Below are 22,568 nucleotides of genomic sequence, written 5' to 3' on the forward strand. Positions count from 1 at the left end.
GCACATTTGCAGAATAGATAAAATCCCTGTTAAATAATAGATGCAAATCTGATGTATGTTGTGAATATTGTTCAGCTGAGGGCTACGATCGCGTGCCACTGACTGGCCTGTGCTGAGTTCTCGCTCTCTTTTTCATACACGCACAAACCATAAGCACACCTCATTCCCAAATGCGACAGAGGTTGGTGAACACCAGGGGAGGACGTATAAATTATTCAACTGGAATATTATTTCGATGGTCCATTCCCATCTAACTGTGATTCCCAAGGAAGATTTACGAATCACAAACAGGTGTACAGAGGACCAATAGATTTTGTTATCTGCCACTAAAAGGACATCCAGTAAGATCAATGAGTGAATTTAGTTTGATCTCAGTTGGTAAATGGTTATTACGACCTGGTATTGAAAGTAAATATTGAAAGATTTGTTTTAGTCTATATGAGTTCTTTCCAAATTGGCATATTTGAGACATTTACCACCAAGCAATATGTGAGACATGAGGCAAGCAGTTGTGCGATCAGGCAACGGATACAAACATACATATAAACAAATACAAAAACGAGCCCTGGGGAGTTGTCTCTGTCATTCTGCATTCTGCAATTCTTTCTTTCCCTCTCTTTTTATTTCTCTCTCAATAAGACGGTTTGGTGCCTCTGAGGAAAAGCCCTCATTTTAATTAGACCTGACCTGAGAATCACTTAACTGCTTCTCTCCGCTTATGCCTTCCCCCTCCTCTCCAAGCCTTCGCTCTGCTCCTCACATAGGTCCATTAACACCCTTCCCTCGGCACCCACAGGCTTCAACGGGGGGTAGACACAGGCGTTGTCTTAAAGACGTTTTGAGGACATGCCAAGAAACATTAACCTACTCTATACACCTCCCTCGGACTCTTTCAGTTTGACTTCCTGTTCCCCTTAAGTCTCCCTCTACTCAGCACTATCATGTTCACTCCCTTCACTGCTCTCTCTTTGCTAACCCTTACTCATCCAGAAACTCCCTCAGCTGGTCGATGCTACGCTCAGGTCGCGTTGGGCCTCGGACATCTCAAGTTGTTTTTGCTGGATTGAGTTTATGTGAAACTTAGCAAAACGTGCACCCACTGTTCAACATAATTCAGTTACAGTGCGTCTTGATTTAACACCAGGCTGTGATTAACATGAGGTGACTATGGCTGTCTTTGCAGCATTTATGTGTGAGTATTCAGACAAAAATCCCAGGAACTGTGTTTGAGGAACATGTTGTTAAAGATTGCAATGAAAAAGAAAAAAAAAGGTAATTATTTCACAACAGTTGATACTACCATAAGCAATACGGAATCTATTTCTTTTTGAGATTGAAGAGTAAAACTGAACAACCCTTAAAGCACCCCTGTCATGATGTCTGGCTTGCATCTTGGTACAGTTGAAGCTGTGGGCACCCCATTTCCTAAATGATGCTTTGTGTATGTTCCAGTTCAATCTTCATCAGCACACCCACAGTCTCATTATTTAGAGGCCAGTAACTTTAATAAAACTCCTTTATTTGACTGAATCTGAGTCTCTTTTGGATGTCAACTTCCACTTCAGTTGATATCATCTTTATTGGAGCACTTTACTGCAAAATACTACAGAGAGAGAAACGGGGTGCTTAAAAATCAGACGTTTTCTGTTTATAGTCTCCGTAGCTGCAGTGACATGGCTTGTCAGTAAAACAGACACCTCCCAATAGGCTCTCTAACAGATAACTAATTTGACACAAATCCCTGTCTTATACTGTATTTGACACTGTGACCTGCCCTGGCACCCCAATACCCCACAGGCACATCGCCTGTCAGTTTAAAGGGTCAAAGAAAGGTAAAGAGAACATAATTGCGTACCATCTGCATTCTTCAGCGCTCCATCCTCAAAGCATCTTGCGTTGTGCAACTAGTGACAGAAGCCTGTGCGAACTGAACATGACTGACTGAGCGAATTCTCACACGCGTTGCATGCTTGAAAAACTTTCGATGACCTTTGGCGTGCGCATTTCTCAAAAAGTGTTTGCGTGTGCTGTTGCATGAACGTCAATATAGTTATGTGTGGGAACAAGCGATGGTATATGCCTATGAGTGTGTGTTAATCCTGGATAAACACCTTAACACTCCCCTACCTGCTCAGACAAGGCCATGGGTTAATTCTGGCTTCAGGCGTCATAGCTAATGAGTGTTCATCAACCGCAGCTTGAACTCCCAGAAAAAGTCAAGTGTTACTATGGTAACCTTAACACAGAATTAGCAGAATATTGAAAGAAGTGAGCATGGTATGTGAAATGAAATGTGAGTACTTCAACCTATAAGATGAGATAAAACAATATCAAGCACTACAACACACAAGTTGAGTTCTTCATTGGCAAAACCTGTACTTTGCGTGCTGTCACACAATTTCTGCATTTCCTGAGTGTTAAGCAATAGGTGCATGACTTAAGAAATTAGTCACCACTGCAAGTGCAGCTGTGATGACATGCCGCTGCCTGACCCATCTGGTGAAGACCAAGAGTTGTCAATCATTTGTCATTCACCACCACAAAGTAATCCTGATAGATGATTCAACAATTTTTAAATATGATAAACAAGCCAAAGTGAAAGAGGGGCACAGCAGCAGGACGTGTGGATGAAGACTGAAGCAGTAGTGAGGTTGCTGCATTTCGTGGCCCCAGGCAGTGACGCCTTATGGCTTTAGTAAATGAGGTGATTAGCAGGGATGGTGTGGCCTGTCACATGTCAGACACTGGGCTTAGAATCCAATCACCATTGCGTGTGTCAATCAGCAGCCCACCGAGGCAGCTGACCAACAGGTCAAACACTGTACACAATGAACCACGTAGACGGAGCACAACAGTAGTCCTGCATGCGATCTCATGGACATCAGTGCCTTCGCAACAACAGCTATGGAGCAAGCATGTGCTCATACCTTTGTGACACCTCCATCTCAGGTGATACGCATGTTAATGACGGCCAATGACCGTGCCAGCACATGAACATAATAGGGCATGACAATGACTAATGTGCGTTTTAGTTGATTTGATGCATGACTGGTGATGTGATACAAAGTTCTCCGGGAAACTCCCTGACACACAAACATGTGTCATGGCTAAGGATTGTGATTGACATTTCATATTAAGTAGTTGTCTGTGCCAACAATTACAGTCGTTTTAGTCTCTTAAAATGTGGCCAATGCAAGAGTATGACTTCAACTGAAGAGAAAAAAACCCCAATGAAGCTCTTTAAACAAGAAGGCAGACAAAGCTTGGCCTTAACAATGTACTGCTGGAATATATGACATGGTATCCAGGCCCCACAGAGCTACAGAGATTCTGTAGGCATCTCTCTCCCTGGCCTACCCATTACACGGACCAATTAAAAGACCACTGAGGATAACCACCTTGACTTTTACAGACCTCGTAAATCTATAGAGGGGTGGCCTATTTGGTGGGTCAGAGAAAGGAGAGGGAGAAGGCTGATGCAGACAGGAGAATGGGTTAGAAGGGTGGTGAAGGCAGGCAAAAAAAAATGAAAGGATTGACAGTGGGATGCGGGGAAGTTTGGGGGTAGGGTGGGCATTCCTCTCCTCCCCTTCACCTCCTGCCTGAGACAATAGGACTCACTGAGAGCCAAGGACCAGAGGGTGTGATAAGGTAATGATAATGTAATGAGGACCAATCATGAGCCTGAGCTAAGAGGAGGGCCCCTTAATTTGTCTCCGGAGTGGTAGTTCAGTGACAGATTGATTGCCCTGGGTGAGAGTGATGATGTGACGCATGCAAAATGGATGAAACTCTGACGGAAAAATAAAGATGTCAAACAATAAATCAAAATGAATGAAGAAAAAGAAACAGTACCAAATCAATTATGTGCTAAATATGTGTGCATTTGTGTATTTCTGCAAATGCCATACCAATGAGTCTCTCTGAATATGTGGGTATCACAGTGTTATTTGACCACAGCTATTGTAGTTCATGCAACTCTATTATCTGCCTCATTTCTGTATATCAAGAGAATTAAGCTTAGGTTTTTTTTTTTTTTTCATAATTCATGCAAGACATGTCCATGCATCAGAATCAAATAAAAAGAGAAATTCATTCTTCACACATTAAAAAAGTTTTACTATACCTCTTTTGAGTACCCATGAGCATTTCCTCATTACATATTTATAAGGATAGACTTTTCTCACTGCATTGCACACTTGATGCTACACTGTAGTAGACATGGCAGCAACAGAAATCAATAACTTCACTTTTGTTTTTACCACCCAATAGCAGAGAAAAGTAAGCACAGGTTGGTGAAACATCCATTTGGTGAAAGACTTCCCCGCACAAAAAAAACAACAAAAAAAATGCTTTGGTTCATGATCAAAAAGTAAGTTATGAAAAATACATAATGTAAATTAAATTGGGGCATCAAAGAAAATGAACAATCTCACTGTGAGACAACAGTAAAAAATGCCTTCATCAGAGTAAAACCACTGAAATCACGAAATACCAACATACCTCAATGCTGAACTGTTTTCTCTTGAGCTTGAAAGCCAGGTCCTTATGATCAGGGAGCTGGTTTGCCAGACAGTTCAGGTGAGGTACCTGATGTACGTGTAACAGGCCTGTGAAGGACACAGAGAGCAGATTAAATATGCAAGTGTTTAAAGGTGCATAAAAACTACAACAAAAAACAATGAAAATATTGTTGGATGTTGGACTAACTGATATATTATTCACTGATATTATTATTAATTTTAGCGATCATTAAAAGTTGCATTACAATTTCATAATTGTGATATAACAAAGTCACATGGAGCGCTTATAAATGTTTAGTAGTAGGTGATTATTAGTCCCAATCAAATTGTCATTCAGATGGTTATACTGTTTTAATTGCAAAGTTGACTTTGTTTGAGATGGCTATTTTATGACAACAATCATTTAACAAACAAACAACAAAATCTCTGCTAAAAATGTCACCCTATAAATATGTCACCCTATTTCCAACCCTAACATGTGCCATTGTTTTTACAACGATGACAATTATTCAATGCTTTGTTAAATGACAGAAACATAAAGTCAGTGGAAGTAGTAGATTTTTGTGGTTCTTTTTTTGCTTGTTTTTTTTTGTTTTCTTGCTTGTATTGACATTTATCAATGTTTTTGTTTTGCTATTTAAATGTGCCTTACTAATAAAATTGCCTTGCTTCTCAAATTGTTGTCTATTTTATTTGTTTCTTCGCTGACCGTGCTTTTATGAGATTTTTAAACTTTCTATTCAAAATAGAAATAGACATATCAAAATGCATCAGAGTTGCAAGATTAATGATGTGATAAGATGGTCTAACAATCTAGATCAGCAATTGAATAAACTAATAAATAAATATTTCACATGTTTTGCATGCTTTCTGCGAATTCCAAGCAGCTGTGGTTGTTACTGACAGTTCAGTGCAGTGATAGCAAAAGTGGAAATTGCAGTTTGTGGTTCATCATAAAAGTGGCACACAAAAAGAGGATTTGTTTTCTGACAGTTAAGCACTAAGCAGCAAATCTGGTGGCAGTTCAGTGAAATGAGAAGTATTACTGTACACAAGCTTGTTTTCTTTGTCACCATTACTACTCTCTTCCTATTTTTAATTTTTTTACTATGGACTGAAGCATGGGTGAAAATAAATGTCCAACTATTGGAGCAATGAGACACAAAACAGATAAACTAGGAATTCCAACAAAAAGACAAGAACATTTTAATGACTTAAAACAAAACTTTTTCTTCCTCATTTATTTTTGCCTTGTTACATTTTCGGAACCCACTGATACATATGGTAGAGTCGAAGGAGTATACGTAAGTGTTTGAAAGAAAAAGAGATATCGAGGGAGTAATGGAGAAAGGAAGACAGACAGAGAAAGTGGGGGATGGTGGGTTCTCTCCTCTGTGCACTTGGGTGATTTCCCCTTGCCTGATTTGCAGTGACAGGCTTCCCAGCATGCTTTGAGCAGCCCTGAACTGCTGCCGCAAACACGCATGCACGCGCATCCGCACACACTCTCACATTCGTACCAGATGCGTTTGCACTCATGAACACACATCAAAACAATCATACACATAAATCTATTTCATAACCGAACAAGATTTCATATGGCTGGTTAAACCAGGCCAATATATTTTTGAACAGACCATTTAAAGAATATTAACGGCGAAATTCAAAAGAAGATTGTGTGCTACACGAGGATTTTAAAAAATGATGCGCTACAACACTCGTTTGTTGACAGTGTTATAAAGCCACCTGGCTTTACCATGCAGAGGAATGTGATCACTATGGGATGGTCTATCTAAATAAAACATGCTGTTGGATGAAACTAAATTCTTCCATAGAATGTTTTCAATCTCTTTCCTTCATCTGTCACAACCGGGGCTGTCTCACCCAAGGAGGGGAAGGGAGGAGAGGGGAGGGATGAGGGGGGGGGGGGGGGGGGAGGAAAAGCGCAAGAGTGAGTCGCAGAGTTGGAGAGGCATTGCTAAAAATACCCCACTCGCTTAAACTGACCTTTATCCATGGAAAGTGTGATAGAGTGATAGAAAAGAAGGAAGCGAGCGGGAGAAAGCACAAATGATAAAACTGCAGAAGAAAAGTGATGGCGAAGAACAGGAGAGCAGAGACAAACTGTGTTGCTCTCCCCTCCTCCCACTTTCTTTCCGTTTCTTTCTCTCTGACCGTCCCTTACTGGTGTCCTCTCTCCATTCTGAAAGCCTTGCCCTCCATTTATTAGTAGAGCATGCTGGCCATGGAGACATTGAGCGAGGGATGGAGAGATAGAGGCAGAGAGGAAGAGAGAGTGATGGTGAGAATATCGATTCCCCAGTGTTGGTCTGCTCTGCTCCAGAGCCTCAGGGGTATGGGACAGGGGATGGAGAGTGGGCGAGGCGAGAGGGAGAGAGGCTCTGCTGGAGGGGGGGAGGAAGGCAGGGATGGAGGGGATGAGGGTGCGAGGGAGAGGGGGTACAGCGTGGCAGCTGAATCCCCCCCGGCCTGTCTACTGAGGAGCACGTCTGATTGAGCAGCAACACACTAACGCGCACTGACAGCCTGGCCTGCAAGGGGGCTGCCCTGCCTCCATCCACAGCCCAGACCCAGCCTTAATGCACTGCCTGTGTGTGTATTTGATGGAAAAGAAGGAGAAAGATAAGCGAGAGTGTGTGTTCTTACCATGGTAGTCTTTGTAGAGAGGGTTTGTTTCTCTCTCAGAGCCTTTGAATGATTCCAAGGCTATGGCATTGTCACATAGCCTGGTTATACTGCCCATTAGAGCCCTGTCCTGTAGAATTGAGTGGAATCAAGAATGAGAGCGAGCGGGAGAGCGGGAGAGCGGGAGAGCGGGAGAGAGAGAGAGAGAGAGAGAGAGAGAGAGAGAGAGAGAGAGAGAGAGAGAGAGAGAGAGAGAGAGAGAGAGAGAGAGAGAGAGAGAGAGAGAGAGAGAGAGAGAGAGAGGGGAGAGGGAGAGGGAGAGGAGAACATGAGCAGGTAATTAAAAGCCTCCTGACGGGCAATCAGTGTTGCAATTAAATTAGGTCATCATTTCCTGTGGCCAGGTCATTTTTGTCCATGGCTTATGCGAGTGTCATGAAGTATACAGGGGGCAAAAAGTGTGAGGGGCTACACAGGTGATGCTGGGGCCAACTGCTGGACATGCCCTGGATACCCATCATTCAGCCACAAAAATATCAACCACTTAGTGACATTACATGTATGTACTTTCACCAATCTGGCATTCTTCACAAAAAAGACTTGACTTGGTGCACAACCTCAAACTAGCACACATCAGAAGAGGATGGAGGAGTGGGAAAAGTGACAGAGGCTTGATGTGGATAGCTCCCCCTACTGGTTAGGTCAGTGCGTTGACAACAAAGTGAGCAAATTATTGGTGAATATAGTGGATAGAGAGAATGAGGGAGAAATACACAAAAGAGTGGAAGGAAAGGGTAAAAGGAGTGGAGGGGATGGAGAGAGGGACGTTGGGACAGAGGGAGAGAGGGAGTCTTGCATTATTAATCACCCTGCCTCCTGAATCATTCACATCCTTCTCTCTGTGTTGGCTGCCACCGCCTAATGCAGTTTTCATGCCTTCATGTCGTTTCCCTACTCTTTCTTCTTCCTTTTCATTTTTGTCCTACTTTTAAAGTATGCAGCATCTAACTAGTCCCTACCACCAGCACTTACAGGGTATCTGAGGTCACTTTTGTGCGGCAATTAAAGCCTGTGTAACAGTTTGGAGATACGACAAATTATTCAAAACATTAATGGTTCAGTATGACCCATGGCGTCTGTCTGCACGAGGGAGATAGCCAACTAAAACTTTATCAGGGCTTGTCAGTCTAGGTCATAATGACTTTTCTATGCATACTTAAATACAAAGATGAGGATCCTTGGCAAAGAATCAGAAGTTTCAAAGTCGGAGGAATCTAGTGTCCGCACCAGTTCAGTGGCAGCACTGCACAATGAGGTCAATAAGACATGCACGTGCTCAACAGCTCCATGACTTCAACTTCAGAGCTGATCAGAGGAACGCTAATCTCAAATGCATACATTTTTTTTGGTTTTTGCTTATTTTAAATTTTAGAAAAGATTTAGCAGATGACTGGTGACTGACAGCCACTGCACATGTTTGTTTGACAACATTTGTCCATAGATGAAGGTATTGCACATAAATTCTTCATACAGATTTAATACATCAGTCAATGGAACAGATTGAGAAATATCGTGATTTGCAGCTTACATGATGTGACATATTTTGACATTAAAACAAATTTCCAATTGTTAATGGTGAACCTAGAAAAAGGATGTTGTTAAAAAAAAAATGGGCATTATCGCAGGTCAGTATGTATCGATGGTAGACAAATTGACTATACCCTAATAACCACTGACAGGGAAAGTGAAATACAGATTTTCTTTAGAATGGTTGGAATATATCAATCAAGAATGAACATGTTGTCTACTAAGCCTATGTGGTAGAAGTGAAAATGGGCAACATTAAGAATTTAAGGGAGGAGGATAAGCACCTAATTGTAATGGCCAGACAATTGGGTCAGAGCAGTTCCAAAACTATAGCTCAGATGAGGTGTTCCTGGTCAGCAGTGGTCAGTAACTATGAGGGAAAAAATTAAAAAATTAAATAAAAATTATATATATATTTACACGCACGCACGCACGCACGCACGCACACACACACACACACACACACACACACACACCATTAGCCAGGTGGTCAAAATGTCGGTTTATGTGTTGTACACTCATAATTTATTCTGAGCCAGAACTGAGGGGGGTATGCATGCATTTTAAGGAATACTGTATTTTGTGTGTGTGTGTGTGTGTGTGTGTGTGTGTGTGTGTGTGTGTGTGTGTGTGTGTGTGTGTGTGTGTGTGTGTGTGTGTGTGTGTGTGTGTGTGTGTGTGTTGGGTGTGGTTTTTGGAGTTGGGGCGATGGAGGAGAACCAGGCTAAGACAAGCCTAATTAATGTTTCAGATGGACTGTGGCACTGGGCTGCTGTGATGAGGCTTTCAGTGAGTTGCTCAGCTTCCCAAGCTGCTCAATAATGAATTGAGTATTGTAGACTAGTAGCAGAGGGCTAGCTGGCCAAGACAGTCCCGGTCAGCTCGCCCTCTGCTACTTGTCTAGACAGTCTTCAAAAGGCCACACTCTTTTGGTAAGTAATCTAATTACCTGAAGAGTGGAACTACCAGAATGATATTCCGGTCTCATCCTGGTGTATAAAAATGGAAACACATCACTGTCATGAACTTAAAGTGAGCAAATATACACATAACTAAGCCCAGCTGATCAATTAGAACATTCTCTGAACACAACAACATCAAGTAAGACTCACAATGTTAAACTGATGATAAGGTCATAAGGTATCAGCCTCTAATTACCTCCATGTTGGCTTACTCACCAAACACCTGATTCAGTCCAAAATTTCCCCCTCTCTTCTTCATTCCCAGCTCATTCACTTCTCTCCCCGGGGTAGAAAAGAGGGAGGGGACAGATTAAGGGTTTGGAGGCCTGGCCAGTGTGGGACAGAGGGACCGCTCCCACCACAGCTGACATCTGCTAGTTAGCCACTCTACCTTTTTTCAGTAGGCCAAGGCCGCTGTGCACTGAGCATATAGGCCTGGAGCCAGACTATGTTGTGACAACACAGCTGTTGTGTAAGTTAAGCAGTGACCTATATCTTTGTGTGAAAGGACTGCAAATAAATGAATGTGCGTACTCTTGTGAATAAGTACTAAAAGGAAAAAGGACACTTTAAAGTGTGGGCAGATTCAGACATTTTGGTAGAATGTCTCAGATGGCTTTTCTGGTGAGTGTGCTTCTGTGGACCGTCTGGGGGAGGGCTGTGGTTTGCCATATGCCTCAGCAGATGACTCCACCTTCACACTGAGAGGCCAGACTGGACACAGACGCATCCATGAAGACACCCCCCACAACTCCCACTCCTCCTTTCGCAAGACACACACCCACAAACGCAGCAAGAGAGACACATAACTGCAAAGGAGCCATATTTATAAGACAATATATGTGTGCATAAGGCACGCACTCTGGATAGAGCTTAAAGTAATTGGAGCCAAAACAAACAAACAAAGGTTTAAAGGACTTTGAATGGAGTGTGCGCTTGACTGGCTCTGCTGGGGGAAGTGGTGTGTAGAGGAAGAGGCCCCTCACAGGCCTGAGTCATACCAGGGTGACACCAAACTGTAGGGTCATGAGGAGGCCCACAGGACAAAAGATGCTACACTTAATGTTTGTGAGGAAAAAGACCAAGCAAATAAATATGGACCAAAGACTGATTTAAACACGCATGTACTAACTGGCTGTTACCTGTAAACTATAGAGCTGCAATTTTATGTCATCAAACAGTACCTAAACAGCATTAATGTGAATAAAGTTGTTTTTACGTGTGAAACACTTTCTTACCTGGATAAGATGAGAAGGAACAGTAAGTACGGCAACGGACAGTGATGACCTCAGCAAGGCACGCAGCCCATACAGAAAGGTAGTCAGGGCATGACGATACCTGGGGTTGTCATGGCAAGTCAGGTCATCACCCCACAGCGCAGAGCCAAGAGAGTGAAGCCCAACGCGCAGGATGTTTCGTGACTTTGGCTATAAGAACAAGTGAGAACGAGGGTTAAGAAATATGAAAAATGTGAAAAAAGTAAATGCAAAGTTTCACTGATGCACACACAGGCAGAGACACACGGCACACATGTACACAAGCACACAAATGCAAAAAGGTTCAAAAATGTGCTTTTAAACATGATCTGATGACAGCATTCAAATAATTTCAGAAAGGTGCTGCTGTCTTGGATTTTATTCACAAAGTTTGTGAGGGAGCGAGCGCACAGTCTGCTCACCAGCACAGACGACAGAAACACGGTGCCCAAACGTGACTGGACACAACTGCCCAATCACAGAAGCCATCTGACACACGCACAATGGACCTGTCAGACAGGCTTCCAATATGGCCGCCACCCAGAAACCCCAGCACATTCTTGGCACTGCAGCGATGCTCTGCAGCCAAGGGGGCCTGGGTAAGGGTGGAGTGTGTTCCCTTGAAACACCCCCACCCACCATCACCATACCACCCCAACCCCATCACAAGAGATCAACGGTAACCCACTCTCATGAGAACAGAGAAAAAGTGGCCAAACAGGAGTGGGGTATATATCACTGAAACTGAGAGAATGGAGGAGCCTGTCCAAACTGTGAGAGGTTTTTAGCCTTTAGTTCAATTGCCTTTTATTTGAGGTTTTCTTCGGGGTGGTTCCTGATTACTGAGGTGAGAGCCAAGAGTGATTAACAAAGCCTGAGCCTAAAATCTGCTCACTTTTTGCCCCCCCCCTCTCCCTCCAGCCTCCTCTCTCTGTTATCCCTCCCCCTCCATTATCTCAGGACTCCAAAATCCCCTCCGCCCCACTCCCCATCGTTTCCTCTCCCAACAGTATGACCTAAGATTGGTTTGGATCTGGATCAGAATAACAGGGAGCTAAGAAAAATAAACCCCATTGTTTTGGTGAGTTTGACTTGATTTGCTCATACCTTCCAAAAGTCTCTCAACCTGACCTTCCTAATCATGTTCCTTTACGTTATTCAACTTACATGTTTCATCACAATAACTTAATATAATACAAGTCCTATGTAAATTAGTGTATTTGTCGCTTATAGATGTGCCCTTTCTTTTCATGCACATGTTTTTGGAGGTCACCAAATTAGAAATCTATTTCTTTGACTGCAGCTCAGGAGGGGGGAGACTGTGGCAACATGACTGTTGCTGTGGCAACATCAGGAGGAGAGGCCAAACTTTACTCCTATAGTTTAGCCTATAGAAAAAAGAAATCAGGGAAAAGTGCCAGCGGGGTCCAGCCAAGGACCATAGGCCAGCCATATAGACTACAACAAGCCTGGGACCACAACCCTAATCAGCTAGTGTCTATGGAGACTCTCAGTCCTGCTGCCACCCCTGTCCCACTCCTCTCACAAAGACATAAAACTATGCTGAGGGGGATTAATCCTTCCTCTAATCTGCTATTTACATCACACAGTAGATATTAAATCTGCATGTTAACAGTCCACAAAGGCAGATTAACAAATCAACGCACACTATGATCCATCCATACTGGGCATTTTTGTGCCAGTGCCCATGTCGCTCTGTGTTGGTCTGCATTCCTGGACTGTGCCAACAGCATGTCAGGCGGCCACACTGCTTTAATGATGTCAGCAGTTAATCTGGTGTGTGAGTGACAGCACTTGGGGAGGGAAAGTGGGGGGTGAGAGAGGTAAATCCTCTATGGGACTGACTTGGGAGTGGGGGGAGAGGTGGCTCCAGGTGACGAGCAGAGGGGTCATTGAATGTAGGTGAATAAGGTACACACACATGCACGGGATCACAAACAACGTTTTGATGCTCTTGTGAATGAATCCCATTAAGGATGTAGAGTGTTTGAAGTTTGAGCAGGTTTTAAGCATGTATGCTATGTTCACACAGGACTTGGCCCTGTGGAGAACATAAATAGGCATGCAAAACGAGACAGACGGGGCCACGGATGTTTCTGGCATTCTGCAGAGGATTGTCGATTATTAAAAAGATGTATGTCAAAGGTAAGACACACACAGCTGGGACGTGCAGGTGAGGCCAACCCACGCAGGTTAGAAAGAGACATAACAGACTGGAGTGGTGGTTGGAATGTGACAGCAATGCTTGAGGTCACAGATGCAGCCCTCTTTTTTTTTTTTTTTTAAAGGCTCCTCCATATACATATCACACATGAAATTGATTTATATACGGAGATCACAATATATGATAGGCTGACTAAATCTAGATACTTATTTGCCACATGGTATTCTGCAGTATCAACTGGTCAGACTTTCTATTCAAAAATAATAAATTATGAGTGCATGTGTTTACTTCCTGAGAAAACATAACTGTTGTGTTTTAGGAATGTTCCTGTCAAAACCCCCGATAAAGTAACTTGGGACTAGTTATGCAGATTTCAATTTGCTTGATTAAATGAATGTTTGGTTCTCAAGATAAAAAGCTAAATAACATTCTGCCACGTTTGGTCATTCTAACTTTTGAGCTCAATTGATAAAATTTACTGAAGTGGACTATTTTTCTATTTTTGTGGAGAGTTTTTTAAGTTGTGTTATATCTGCAATAATATATAATATTTCAAATATTACAATTTTCTGTCTTACTGGTCTTATTAGTGTTATTGGCAATGTACAAAAAAATATATTACTTGAATTTATGACAACATAATGTATTTAGTGAATGTGCTTCTTTCTTAAAAGACCCGACAACAATTGGAAACTACGTAACAATATGTGCTCAGCTGCCACTTTATTAGAAACATCTACAATCTAATGTGCTCTAATACAAAAGATGAGCTATAAATTCCGCCATTGAGGAAAATGAACATATTTTTCAAATTATCTGTAGAGGTATGAGTTTAATATAATGTTATATTAAAAGGTGTTATCTTGGCCACCACATTAACAAATATGAGGTGGTAAAACTTCTGAAAGCACCCTTCGATAAGATAAACATTAACCCATCACAACCTGAAAAATGAACATCAACAAGAATCAGCATCTGAGTTTGCTAACTAAAACTCAGTTATGAGCTTTATAGAAGCACAACTCATATAAGATCTACTGTATTTGATCACATTATATTTTACAAGTTTACCTGGTGAAGCGATGAGCAGTGAATTCATATTTAATTAAATTTATTGAGATGGGACAGTGCTCACTGATCAATACAAAACTGTAAATGAGCCAGAATTAGTCTGAATGGGCTCATATTTATCTGTTGTCCCTGGCCCGTTTTTAAAACCTAAAATGAGCACCAAAAAAACAGTGAATTGAAACAACATAAAAAAAGAGGAGTCTTTCAGTTCTTACCATGGGGGCCACTACATCAAAGCCCTCCCTGTGTATGACCTCTTCAAGAGACTTCAGCAATGCAGAGTAGGACTCAAGCATGGGACTGGAGAGATCACAGGACAGAGGAGAAAATGGACACAGTGAAGCAAATAAACCCAAATATTGAGAACAAAAGTACTTTGGACTGTCATTGAGACCATTATGATAAATGTGGGCCAAGTCTATCACCACAGTAGCCTAATCCTATATGACTGCAATATGTTCCTCCTGACTGTGCTTTTCTGGAGCCACTGAAGCAGACAGATGATCCATATCAAGAGATCCAATTAATTTATTTGGTTGATTAAATTACAACATGACTGGTTCTTTGTCAGCTCCCTGAGGATGTGATTGTGCCGAGATAGACAGACAGACAGATGAGACGCACATATGCACAAACATACACAAAACAACGGTGATAAGTAAGAAGAGACTTAATGGGCTGAGATCTGAAATTAACTGAGAACAGCATTTTGGTGTTTAATCAGGGGTAAGTTGTGCACCATTGACAAAGGCCATACAGTAGCAACGGCGGAACGTCAAGTAGTAGTCAAGGGGTTGATAACTGCTGAGCCCTCCATGTGCCCCCATGATGGCCAATGGGAATGTTAACCCCAGCTTTTTACACAGGACCCTCCACTTAAAAACGCCCCACCATTGTAATGACCACTCTGTAGTGACTCACAGTGGGCTGCTATGTCACTTGTCAATTTGACCTGCAGGCTACAAAAGCTGATACACATGGATTGGTCACACGCCAATAGCCCTGCATAAAGAACGGTAATACATACTTGTGTTGATTACATTCGGCCAAGTATATCTATGTACTCTATTTCAGTTATTGAGCACAACAGTCGTGCCTCCTGACCCTGCTGTGGCTAATGATAGTGCTGGTTTGGTGAAAGAGGGACACCTACCCTCCATGGCCACTCTGCCCATTCCCCAGCGCTGAAGTAGGGGGCAGGGGTGGTGTGACATGCAGTTGAGCGGGAGCCTGCTTCTGGTTGGCAGCCATTGTGCGAGGCATCATTGTGCCTTAGCTACCCCTACTGAGCACTCTTCATTCAGGTAACAAAAATGTCTAGGTGCTTAGCTATAGGGGCTAGTGCGTCAGCTAATTAGGATCATGCACAGGGAAGCTTCTTTATCTCAGTATTTCTCTTTCAGTCAGTGAAGAAAGGAGGAAAGAAGGGGGATGCTTGGTCTTAAACAACAGGATCTGTATCACCTAGAGAGCAATTTGTGCCAATTATGCCTTCAAGTGAAATGGAGCAATTTAACAGCTAGGGTATCAACATGGGGCTGTGGACACGTGCAAGGGGGAGTAGCCTGCTTAGGAGTTTGTGTGGTACATGTGCATGTGCAATACTGTGTGTGTGTGTGTGTGTGTGTGTGTGTGTGTGTGTGTGTGTGTGTGTGTGTGTGTGTGTGTGTGTGTGTGTGTGTGTGTGTGTTTTCAGTCAGTGCTGGGGCGGGACTCGGGGCACAATGGTGCAGTGCAGGTGTAGTTTCCCGCTGTCACAATTTCTATAAGATCTATATCCCATTCAAGACTCTCAACATCACTATGTCACTCTGACTCGCTGCCTCACTAAACTCCAAGCATCATTGAAGAAAGTTTAATATTTCAAATTGTTCCAATTAGTTACTGGTTCTGAACAGACGTTTAGCACAATGATAAGTAAACTGAATGTCCACGGCATTTAATGTGTTTGTAAAAAGGTGCTCTGTTAAACAGTCTGTTTGCAGACATAAAGGAAGAGGGATACTATAAAGCCTCCTCCACATCCTCTGTGCTCCAGATTGCTGTATTTACCCAGTGTGTGTGAGAGTGCCTTCGTGTGCCCTTGTGTGCTCAGCAGCACTCTTTTGAGTAAAGAGCCTTCATGACCTCTGAACCCTAAGTACACTCAACGCAGGAGAAATCAAACAGACGCTGAGCAAACAAGACCCTTATTTGAATAGACATGCACAACCTTTCCAGAAGGCTGAATGACTTAGGCCAATGTCAAGCTACTTAGAACAGAGGATGAACCAGATTTGTAGGAGATGCTCGTACAAATGTACTGAGTGTTTCAGTATTCAAAATATATCCAAATGTTTTTGGCTGGGTATTTCCTGTGAATGTCGAACAGTGAGCAGCTTGGAACATCAATGCTTTTTACGTGTCGTCGTCATTGCTGGGATCAACTACTGAAACAAAAATGTATTAATTAATGTGAGATGTAAGGATTTTTTTGGGCAGATAAGCAAAATAAAAACATTCTATCGCAAACAATAAACGGTCTGATGAACTAATTAAAAGAAACTTAATTGAAAACTATTTTGAAGATCATATCATGGAAAAAGTCCTTTTCATGTAAAATTACCATTTCCTGTTCTTGACATTTTTAACTTGTTTGTCCAATTAAAAAAAAAGGTTCCTATGATAAAAATAAAACATATAATTACTTTTATGTTGATTTGGGTCTTTTTGTTTTAAATCATTTTGTGACCTTTTATGAACAAAAAATGACAGTAGAAGTTGTTGATAGATAAACTTGTAATGTCAGAATTCTAAAGAAATTGTATGAATTGCTTTCACTAAAAGGAAGAAAAAGCTCAATGCCTTCTGGGTGACACAGATTTATGGCATAAGTTTTGGTCTTATGCAGTATGTGCTCTATAAATAATGTCAGTTTGTCTGTGTCTCTGGTTTCGCTGTATTCTGTGAACATTGCCATGTTTGCTTACCTGTGTTCTGCAGATTGTGTCTTATTTATATAACTGTGTTTCGTGGATGATGTCGGGCTCGTGTGCCTGTGCTCTGCAGATGGTGTCTCATTGGTTTCCGTACATTCTGCGGATGATGTCTTGTCGTTTTACCTGTGTGTGTTTGATGACTGGGTGGGATGGTCTGGAAGGTAGAAACGGTGGCACTTGGCTGCCTGGCGAATTTCTGGCTCCATCGTCTTGGAAACGTCATAGTAATGCCCGAACCGAGAAGACGACGCGAGGGCACTCTGAAAAGGTCAACAAATGAAGTCTATTGTAAAGATTTTTCGAAATAAGTCAATTAAAAAAAGAACGTCTTAAAATGCATCTTACACTACTGCATGGTTTCATCTATTCAAAACACATGTTCGAGCATTCAACTTATTTCATATGAGAATATACCGCTAATAGTTTATAGGACAGCAAAACTTTATTTGTCTTTGTAATATGTTAAATGAGTGTGCTTTGTGAGGCTATGGCAAAGCAATTGCATTGTTTATGGGTCATTCCTCAACATTCGTGCTGCAGAGAAGTTAAATAACCACTACGTCTATGCTCTTAATCATTTCTTCACATAAATGTCCACTTCTGGCTGTGAATGCGAACGTGTCAGGGACGCAGGGGAAGGCGGATGTTTTCCTGCAGCTGAAAGAGAGAGTTTTAGCTCTTCTCTCTCAGTGAAACCAGGGATTCCATTGTTAGAGGGGCCCTTAATCTACTTCTAATCTGGATTAGGGCCCCCGGTGTGTCCCTCTCCTGGCGGGACGAGGGGGTCAGCAGGGCAGGGGGGGTCAGAGGCTCATCTTCTCTTTGTGAGCCGGGCAACCCGCTTAGCGTTCCATCCCCGCCCTGACGGCCTCACCTTTGATCTGATGTCTTCATCGAGAGAGCGACACAGTGGGCTCTGCCAGGAGAGGTGTGTGTAAGGGGAAAGTAAGCGCTGACTCTGGGGGCGAATTTGTGATGCAAATCCTCTGGTGGGGCTTACTAGTGGTTTGTAAAGACGATTTTACAGGGGAAGGGGGAGAGGTGAGGAAAGGACACAGATATAAAGAAGTTTCCAGGGAGGAGAGAAAGAAGGAGAGGATCCCCTGGGATACACTGTGCTGTTAATCCACATAGCGATATGGATTATAGACCGACGGGGGTAGACTGCAGAGAAGTAGAAGGGGAGGGTCACCTCTCCTCAAAGCGGAAGAAAGAGTGTAGGGCTGCCGACCCTAGCAGGGGGAAAGGCAGGGATTTGGGGGAAGACAGAGGCGCAGGTCTGGGTCATAGGGTTGATCGAGCAGACATGTCAATGCTCAGGCTGCAAAGTACGCTTGTTTCCCAGGCTAAGCAGGGGTGCAGGCGTGTGTGTGTGTGTGTGTGTGTGTGTGTGTGTGTGTGTGTGTGTGTGTGTGTGTGTGTGTGTGTGTGTGTGTGTGTGTGTGTGTGTGTGTGTGTGTGTGTGTGTGTACATGTGAGTTGGGGACCACTGAAAAGCCTACCTATTTCCAGCTAAGTGTGAGTAATCTGGTCCAACTCTGAAAAGAGAGGCTGAGGCCTCATTCACTCCACAAAGGAGTTTAGAAGCTGATGGATTTAGTGGTCGAGACAATTGCCAAACTACTAAGACCAGAGGGCCGGTGCTGTCCATTCTCATACCATCTTTAACAGTGACACATGTTGAACTTTTCATAACAGCAGACAATCACAAAGTAACTTTTATCTTAATATATATCGGTGAAAAGGGCTGTAATACCTGCAATGATAGGCATGATAAACATAGAAATCCATCTGAATACCTGGACTTTAGGGAGGTTTTGATAGCGCCAAGCAATTTTCATGGCATCCAAACTTTCCTGAGGTTCACAAGGCAGTCTGGGCTGTTCCACCACCTTGGGGATAGCGACGTCATCCAAGATAGGAGACGGGAGTTCCTGCATGATGAAATAACACAATGAATTTCGACAATGAAAATATACTGTTTGCACCTGATGTCTGTAATTAAAAGTGTTACTGTAATTTTCCAAGCAGATACAGCTACTGAGCAGCAAGACAATAAAGTCCAGTTTATCCATGTAGGTGACTTTTCATAATCATTCTAAAATGTAATTGAAACTAAAACATGCTTTTAGCTTTACCTTGATAACCCGGTTATGAATAAATGTATCTGTGTTTTAAAAAAAAAAAAAAAAAAATATATATATATATATATATATATATATATATATACACACACACACACAATGGGAGTAAAATGTGTACATGAACAGCAGACTGTTTTATTAATCTATAAAATCATGCAGACAAAATGAGAGAGTATAGAAATTCTTAGTGTGGATTCAAGACACATTAAGAAAAAAGAATATTGTTAATCTAAACCATGTAAACAGTTATTCAATTAACAATGTGATCACAACCCGTCAAACATTTTTTTCCCCATTGCATTGGCTGCCCCTCCTGAGTTAATTTATTTGTTTGTGGATAAAGTGTGACCTAGCATGTGAAGATTAGCATACTGCAAATGTAGCTGTGAAAACATTAAATGACGTGATATATCCCCATTGGGAGTCCTTCTCCTAATAAGTCTTTGATATGTAAAGAGAGGGTGAGGCTATGACCCCTCCCACTATCAATCAGTGCGAGAGAGGCCCTCCTCCTGTATGCTGGGTGGCAGTCAGCTTCTGGGGCTGCAGCCCTCTACACAAAGTGATGCGACAGTAAACATTTCAACAATGCCACACCCATGCCACCCTCGACCTCTCCGATACCCCCTCTGACCCTCACACATGTTGAAGAAAGCTGTCTCCCAGCACTGTATGAGAGTCAATGTGACAAAACATGACTTCTAAAGACAGTTTCCTCTCTGTTTTGACAACTACAATACTTTAAATTTTTGGGGGGAAAACTCAAAAAGTGCATTTCCACCGCATAGGATGTTTGAGTAGCTATACTAACACCACCTTCGCTTTGTTTGTAGCTTAAAGATGAAAACACCTTTACCGTATGCAAACTCTTCTCTGTCTCAGATCTTACACACTAAATTGCATGTTTCCTCTTACCTGTAAAATGTCCTCAGGGTTGTCTTGAGCCGATGCCACAAAAAGTTTGTGCTGACACACCACTCCTTCTGCCAGGAAGTACTTTAAGATCATGCGAGAGTAGGTATCATACCGATCTTCCTCTGAAACAAACAAAAATAAAAACAAACAAACAATGAGCTGAGGTCGACTGTCCGATGCCACATTCTTTAAGAAAGGTAACAAAAAGATTTAGCAATGAAGATTGGTTTTATGGACCTTAAGTCTTTCGTGATTTATTGCCTCCTTCACTGTTCACTATGCAGACCGACACAACAGCAGTACATGACCACATCACAGCTGCCAACTATAATTGATATAAGGACCCCATTCTGGGTACCTTTTGTAGGAAACAGTAGAGGTGGTAACTGACAAGGCACAGATAAATAGTTGTTGCAGTGTGATTTGTCTATCAAAGTGGAGATGACATCCCCCGCTCTCTTGTTAGGGTACTAACAGTATCCCTGTCCACTTCGACCTATCATATACCCGAGTAGCAGGGGAGGTGAGCATGAGACACCTGCCTTAAGCATTTACCTGACCCCTCCCACTGAACGGAAAAGTACCTCGGCTGTCAGGACGACTGACGAGAACAGGCAGAAATAAGATAAGATAGTATATGCCTTCAAAATGCTTCCTGACATCTGGTTCACTTGAATCTTTCTGCTTTGTGATTGCACTTTGATGGCATTGGCATTCTTTCACTAGTATGTTTCCAGTGCCATTCACATCAGATCATCATTTTACAAAATAAGTTACGTTCACAGGGCAAATCCCTTTTGAGGGATGACATTACAGACTTATCCAGTGGCGGCTCAAGCATTGAATAAAGTCTGACAAATACTTCTACTCACAAAACATACTTTAACCAAATGATCCTTTGTTGGTGAACACAAGGCAGCAGCCACCTGACTTTCCACACCCCAAAATCCACAATAATAATTACAGAAAAAGCCTGCATCATCATCACCATGAAACCCAACTGAGCAGGGCACATAACTCTGCCCAGCATGCTGCTGCTGCTTCCTGTCACATTCACCATTTTGTAAAGATTTCATAGGCCCCTCTTCACAATGACAAACAGTGGGTACAAGGACAAAGGCAGCGGTGACAGTTTAAGGTAATGGGCATGCCGATGACAGCTTGGGAATGACATCCTGATGTGTCATCCTCCAACATCCGGAGAATTCAGCCTCCCACGTTCCCAGTCTACCTCCTCACCTACGGACTTAGGATGGCCCAGGAAATTCCTTGGCTCTTCAATTTGTTGTCGGTGGGGCTCCCTGTTCTCTTATTGATGGGTTTCTAGGTCAGCAGGCCTTTGTGGCTTTCAGCAGGCCCCACAAAGACTCCCAGATGGGCCCTCTCAAGATGGGGCCTATTGTGGTTGTGTTTCTATGGGAGCCTTACAAATGGAACCTCCAGGAGTCATTAGGCGGTTGAGGCAGGGGGTATGAGGAGGGGGCGGGAGGTGGCGGGGTATAGGAGCAACAGGGGGTGGGGGTTGGGGAGGGGGGTCATATCTTTGAGGTAGATCAGTCACTCTGGACAGTCAGGGGATGATTTTATTCTTCCTCTTGTTTTTTCTTGCTTATTCTGACTAAGGTCTGATAAAGGAGGAAAGGTCTTTGATTTATTTGCCTTCAAACACGAGAGCAGGATAGACCTGAATCATATCTGCTAAAGCTGAAGGGGGAGGAGACAGAATATCTAGGTCAGAATGTTTGTCGCTTGTATGTCTTTGGTCTATGAAATATCATTTCTTAAAAAGACAAATGAACATAGACATTTAATAAGAAAGATAATTTTCAAGAAATATTTAAAAATCTAAACTGCCACTGCTACACCACTTCAAACAAGGGCTACATTTCTATTAGTTAATTTGTGAGTCAACAAATTCTGCTATTCTCGCACTGTGTTCACTACTGACCGCTTTTCTTCTGTCAAAGTTCACATTGGGCAAATTGTACTATGTTTGACATCATTCTCCTTCAAAAGATTAACACTGCAGTTTTGAACTCGACCTGTCATTAGAGAACAGATGACATGTGCTCATCTCTGTTCTGTGACTAATAGCTTTGAGAAAGTACATTTGAAAGTCACAATTTCGCTATTATTGCAAAGGCATTTTACTGCATTTTGCATCGCATGCAAAGTAAAGCAAGTCTTCAGTCGTCACCGGTAGTTCTTTTTCATGTTGACCTGCATGTGAGATTGTTCCTTGATAAGTGAGCTGACTGGAACACAACACTTGTGTTTGTGCCACGATTGCCCATCCTTATT

The 22,568-nt window shown here is 42.5% G+C and overlaps 1 protein-coding gene across 1 annotated transcript in view; it reads right to left on the reverse strand.

Moving 5' to 3' along the window:
* elp4 (elongator acetyltransferase complex subunit 4) overlaps positions 1–22,568 on the reverse strand; it is a 55,414-nt gene that overhangs the window by 27,260 nt on the left and 5,586 nt on the right. The window contains exons 3-9 of the mRNA XM_080488910.1: positions 20,268–20,389; positions 19,008–19,142; positions 17,332–17,468; positions 14,446–14,530; positions 10,957–11,145; positions 7,191–7,299; positions 4,504–4,610 (exon numbers count right to left, since the gene is read on the reverse strand). Of these exons, the coding sequence (XP_080345036.1) occupies positions 4,504–4,610; positions 7,191–7,299; positions 10,957–11,145; positions 14,446–14,530; positions 17,332–17,468; positions 19,008–19,142; positions 20,268–20,389 (884 nt within the window). The remainder of the gene's footprint in view (positions 1–4,503; positions 4,611–7,190; positions 7,300–10,956; positions 11,146–14,445; positions 14,531–17,331; positions 17,469–19,007; positions 19,143–20,267; positions 20,390–22,568) is intronic.

The sequence above is a fragment of the Lipophrys pholis genome (assembly GCF_963383615.2).
Source record: "Lipophrys pholis genome assembly, chromosome: 2".
Taxonomy (NCBI): Eukaryota; Metazoa; Chordata; class Actinopteri; order Blenniiformes; family Blenniidae; genus Lipophrys; species Lipophrys pholis.